The sequence below is a fragment of the Octopus bimaculoides genome, chromosome 23, assembly GCF_001194135.2.
Source record: "Octopus bimaculoides isolate UCB-OBI-ISO-001 chromosome 23, ASM119413v2, whole genome shotgun sequence".
NCBI classification, from domain to species: Eukaryota; Metazoa; Mollusca; class Cephalopoda; order Octopoda; family Octopodidae; genus Octopus; species Octopus bimaculoides.
Window position 1 is genome coordinate 31,856,409 of NC_069003.1, and position 5,261 is coordinate 31,861,669.

General features: G+C 33.9%; 1 protein-coding gene across 5 annotated transcripts in view; it reads right to left on the minus strand.

Moving 5' to 3' along the window:
* Positions 1-5,261, minus strand: part of LOC106873743 (TBC1 domain family member 2B) — a 158,123-nt gene that overhangs the window by 46,273 nt on the left and 106,589 nt on the right. For all 5 annotated transcript variants that reach the window (XM_052976043.1, XM_014921239.2, XM_014921238.2 and 2 more), the window contains one exon: positions 5,025-5,152. In XM_052976043.1, the coding sequence (XP_052832003.1) occupies positions 5,025-5,152 (128 nt within the window). The remainder of the gene's footprint in view (positions 1-5,024; positions 5,153-5,261) is intronic.

The following is a 5,261-nucleotide window of genomic DNA, read 5'->3' on the forward strand; positions in this document are numbered from 1 at the left end:
TTTTTTTTTTTTTTTTTTGCTTAAAGACAATAGTGTGTAATTTGCAGAGGAGATTGAGTTGCTATTATTTCTAGCAGATCAAACGAATAAATGGAAGACCTCTGGGCTTGAACCTGATTATTGGTTAGAGGTTGTGGTGGTGATGATGACAAGAATGAAGATAGTGATGACAAAAGCGGTGATGATGATGATGATGGCATATCTACTATGATGTAATGATATATATGAATTATATGATACATTACATATATAATATGTAACATCAAATATATTGCATATCAGATATAATATTACATATGTAATATAAGATTCATATCTAATATAATGTAGTATTACATATCTAATAGATTATAATACAATATAACATAGATGCAGGCATGTCCGCATGGTAAAAAGTTTGCTTCCCAACCATGTGGTTCCGGGTTCAGTCCCTCTGCATAGCATCTTAGGCAAGTGTCTTTTACTACAGCCTTTGAAAGGTAAAATTGAAACATTCATGAACAAAATAAACCAAGGAAAACATGCTGTGCAAAATGATAAAATTGAAATGCATCCATGATAATGAGAATTTTGTTTGAAACTAATTTGATTAAAATTTGATTAAGCAGAACATAACTGAATATTTGAGATGCATGGCAAAACAGTTCCAGAAATATTTTCTACCAGGCACAGACAATACTAAATGGGATTGAGTTCAAATCTCATTTATTGCAGCAAGGGAACGGGTGAAACATCTTTATTTGAGGGCTCAAGTAGGATTTGCAGATCTGTTATGAAACACAAGTCTCAAACTTGAGTGTTTCTGGTTGAATATGGAATCAGAGAAGCCAACACTCTTGGAATTAGCAACGACAGTTATCACTTTCTTCTGCATATTTATGGGAATCTGCAGTTCCAGCTTCAATGGCAATAAAGACAAAATGCCACTCAACTATTAAGAATACAGAAATTCCCATAAGAATATCACTGACAAATATCAGGCCATATTTTGAAGCATTCTGCCAAAATAATCAAACACATTTTGTCCACTGAAGATATTCATTCATTCAGCCTCACACACACACACATATATTATACATACATAAATATATTGCTATTAGTGAAGTTTTGTGTGATGTAAATTTTATTACTTCCTATTTTCCAAGTTTTAACTTGTTGCTAATATGTTTTTTTGTTTGTCTTATCTTATTCATTCTATCTACTCTCTCGGTCATATCATCTACAAATGGCCTCAAATCTATCCATATTCTCGAATCTAAAGAGAGATAGCCTTGAATCTATCCATATTCCCAATTCTAAAGAGAGATGGCCTTCAATCTATCCATATTCACAAATCTATCCATATTCCCAAATCTAAAGAGAGATGGCCTCGAATCTAGCCATATTCAACTCTGCCTACTTTTGCTCTTTATCACTCTACCTCCATCATTATGCCTATGTAATAAAGGCTATCATTAGATCAGTCCATAATCAATCCCTTCCAACCATCACTCTTCTTCATTGTTATCCATCATTTTATGTCCAATGACTCTCCCCTTTGCCCCTCTTTGACACCGATCATTCTTTCTCTCTCTCACTCACTCACTTCCGTCACCTTGTCTCTCCTATCACTCTCATTTCCCTTATCAAGCCATTTATGCTTTTTTATATTCAATCTCCTTATCAACAACCAGCATGTTACTGCCCCTTCCATTATCACTGCATCCACTCCCCTCCCACCCCTATATTTCACCCCACCATAATCTCCCTTCTGTTATTATCACATTGCCTAAAGCAGCGAGCTGGCAAAATCATTAGCACACCAGGCAAAATGCTTTACACCTTTACATTCTGAGTTCAAATTCCACCAAGGTCAACTTTGTCTTTCATCCTTTTGGGGTCCATAAAAACAAGAACCAGTTGAGCACTGGGGTTGATGTAATTGACCAGCCACCCTCCTCTACTGCCCTCCCACCCCATCTATTCCTCCTCCTCCCCCATCATAATCCCTCTTCTATTATTAGTATTATTACATAGCCTCAAATGAATGGACACATCATAGAATAGTGAAGACTCTAGTCTTGCTGGCGCCATGATATGATAAAATGAACTCTGTATACTCAAAGAAGTGGTTGCCAAGGGCAAGACAATCCTGCTTCAGAAAATACTGTGATAAAATTCATACAATATATTCTGTAAAATGTTTGGTACTAGGAAGAGCATTCAGCCATAGAAACTATGCTAAAATGGAATGTACAAATGTGTTGTGGTCTCTGACCTGTCTAGGAGAGAAGTAACTGACTCAGGCTGTAACAACCTGTCTCATTTATTTACTGGCATTCTATCAGTTACAATGTCAAGGGTTCCAGTTGATTCGATTAATAGAACAACCTGCTCATGAAATTAATGTGCACTCCACAGACATGTGTACCCTTAACATAGCTCTTAAAGAGATTCAGCGTGACACAGAATTGTATAAGAGTACAACAGGGGTCACCATCACCCCCTATATATATATATATATATATATATATATATATGAAAGACACGTGGCCCAAAGTGCCATGCAGTGGAACTGAACAAAATTATTTTACTAAATCTTTTATTATTGAATCAAAGCCAGAATATTTCAAAAGAAATATAGTAAGTAAAAGATTAAAAGTTATATTTACAAAGAATTTTAAAGCTTCTCCTCTGACTAATAAAATCTAAGAAAATCAACAAAAGACATCTGACCACCTCACTAAATTCACTAAGACAAGAATAAACATCTATTTGAAGAAATAATGATCAGAAAACTAATATCAAGCGCAAAATTTGTAAAAATATTTATGTGAAAATGGATAAATTTTATTGTCCATCTGTAGAATTTATGGAACTATTTAAAGAATGGTAACAATAAAGCAATTAGCAATATGAAAGAAATTCCTTGCTGTGTTTAACACAATAATGTATAGAGATGTATTTGTACAGGTTGTTCTGTGATGTAGATACAAATATATTTCTTTCCTCTCCATCTATAGAATGTGTATCTAGATAAAAGACTATATTTTGTTGAATAAATCAACTAAACTAAACATGTAAGTTCTAGGAACAACTATCTCCTTTCTGCAGAGGAAGGAACTTCGTAGAAGTAATGAGATGTAGTTCATAATTCATTCTAAAGCATAGCGTTCAGCAGAAGAAAAAGTAAAATGAGAAAATAAAATATTCATATACAAATTGATGCTCAACATAAAGATGAGCCAAGGGAGACTCAGTTGCTCAAGTCTTGAGAAATAGCAGTAACATTTCTCTCAAATTAAATTCAAAGCAAATAATACAAGATACAAAAGACCAACAGGATCACAGTGGAGGGGGTCAAACCATATATTTATTGCTGGTTGGGTGATTGCATTGCTGTTTACACTTCAAAGCGCTAGCTATTATTCATTCTTCCCAAATTAGATACTATAAATTGATTCTGCTATTTTAACTAGTCTATTTTACTTAGTTCTAAGTGTCAGTGATAGCTGATATTTCTTGTGGAGATAACAGAATATAGTAGGAATAATTTATAGTGTCTACAGCAATTTGGGACAAACGAATGGTTAGCACTCAGATGTGTAATTGGAAAGACAATCACCTGGCAATTGATAGATATATGTTGTAAGAGTATTGGTCTTGTTTCCTTTTTTATTTTTTTTTTTTTTGTTGTCTCAACTTTGTGCTTAAAATCTACTGTATTTCCTGGCATACAAGTCAAAGTTTTCAGACCAAACTTTGCAGCCTAAAATGGTTAGTTGACTTATACACAAAGATGATTTTGGAGTCACTCAAAAACACACATATAAAACTGAACTTCACTTAAACATTTATTATTTGATATCAAAATTTTCGTCACATGAACTGCAACCTGGTCACTGACATGATTCCTGCAATGGGAATAATAAATGTTTAAGTGGAGTTAACATTTCTTTGTTTGTTTTGGAATGGCTTTTCCTACATACAAGCCAATGTAGTATGTAGTGTGAACATTCAAATGGTGTCATTATCTTTACAAATGGACTTACATTCTCACCAGAAAACAGGACAAACAAATGCTTGTAAAGACAAAGTTTTTTCCTAGTGAAGAATGTACAGCCCAATGTAAGTTAGTGCTTAGTAACTGTAGACCTAGAGGCACAAACCAAACAACAAAAGGGACATATGATCCTTTTCTAATAATTAAATTAAAAAAACAATTTACACAAATGCACCAGATATGCACACTTCCATACTCATGCAGCAGGAATATCCAGACACCAGCAGTCTGGTATCTGGTCTCGCTTACAATTCTCTCTTTATTTACCAGACACAAAGGTGCCACAAAGATTCTGTTCAATTACACAGTTGAAATACAGATTGTGATTCCTACTATCTCTATCTGATGTTGCTACTGCAACAATAACAACATCAACAACACCATGTAACCTGCCTTGACTAGTAGCAGCATAATCACAAGTAGCTATCTTGAACTTTCTCCATTCGGTTACCTAAGCCTGAAGAGCTAGGCTCATTTTATGAGCCTACAAACCTTTAAGGTACATGGAGAGGAATTAAACTGTTATTAAATAATAAAAATACAACTTTCCAAATATTCCTTAGGGGGATATACCCTACTTTTTTTTTGCAGTAAGCAGTTGCATTGTAAATCCTGATTTTTAAAACACCATGAACCTTTGACATTTTATCAAATATTTCAAAAGTAAATTATTTTGTTTTCACGGCCCTTTCAGAGTCATAGAGTGACAGAGTAGCAACAGAAATATCAAACAGAATACTATACATCAAAACATAACAGACAATGAAACACTATCAGTAATTGGATAACCAAAAGGAGGAAGAGAATTTAGTTAGCAACACATCAATGCCAGAAAAAAAAAAACAAGTGAAAATAAAGAATACAACCGTCAGGTTTTTGTTTTCTTTCTTTAACAGATTTCAAGATAGCAGTGGATCAATATTGTAGGAATAATATCATCTTTTAAAATACAAATAAGACAAGATAATATTTTCTGGCTAACCTTGTATGCATCTGGCGCTGTAGTTGATCAATTTCCTTCTGCAGAAAAGACACAACGGCTCTGTTGGCTTCGAGTTCTTCTTCAACAGATGATAAATCATCTTTCAGTGCCAGATTTTCAAATTCAGACTGAAATTACAACACAAACAATGTTTACTTATTTGTAAGAATAACACAGGCTATAAATACACACACACACACACACACATATATATGTGTGTGCATAAATATATATATA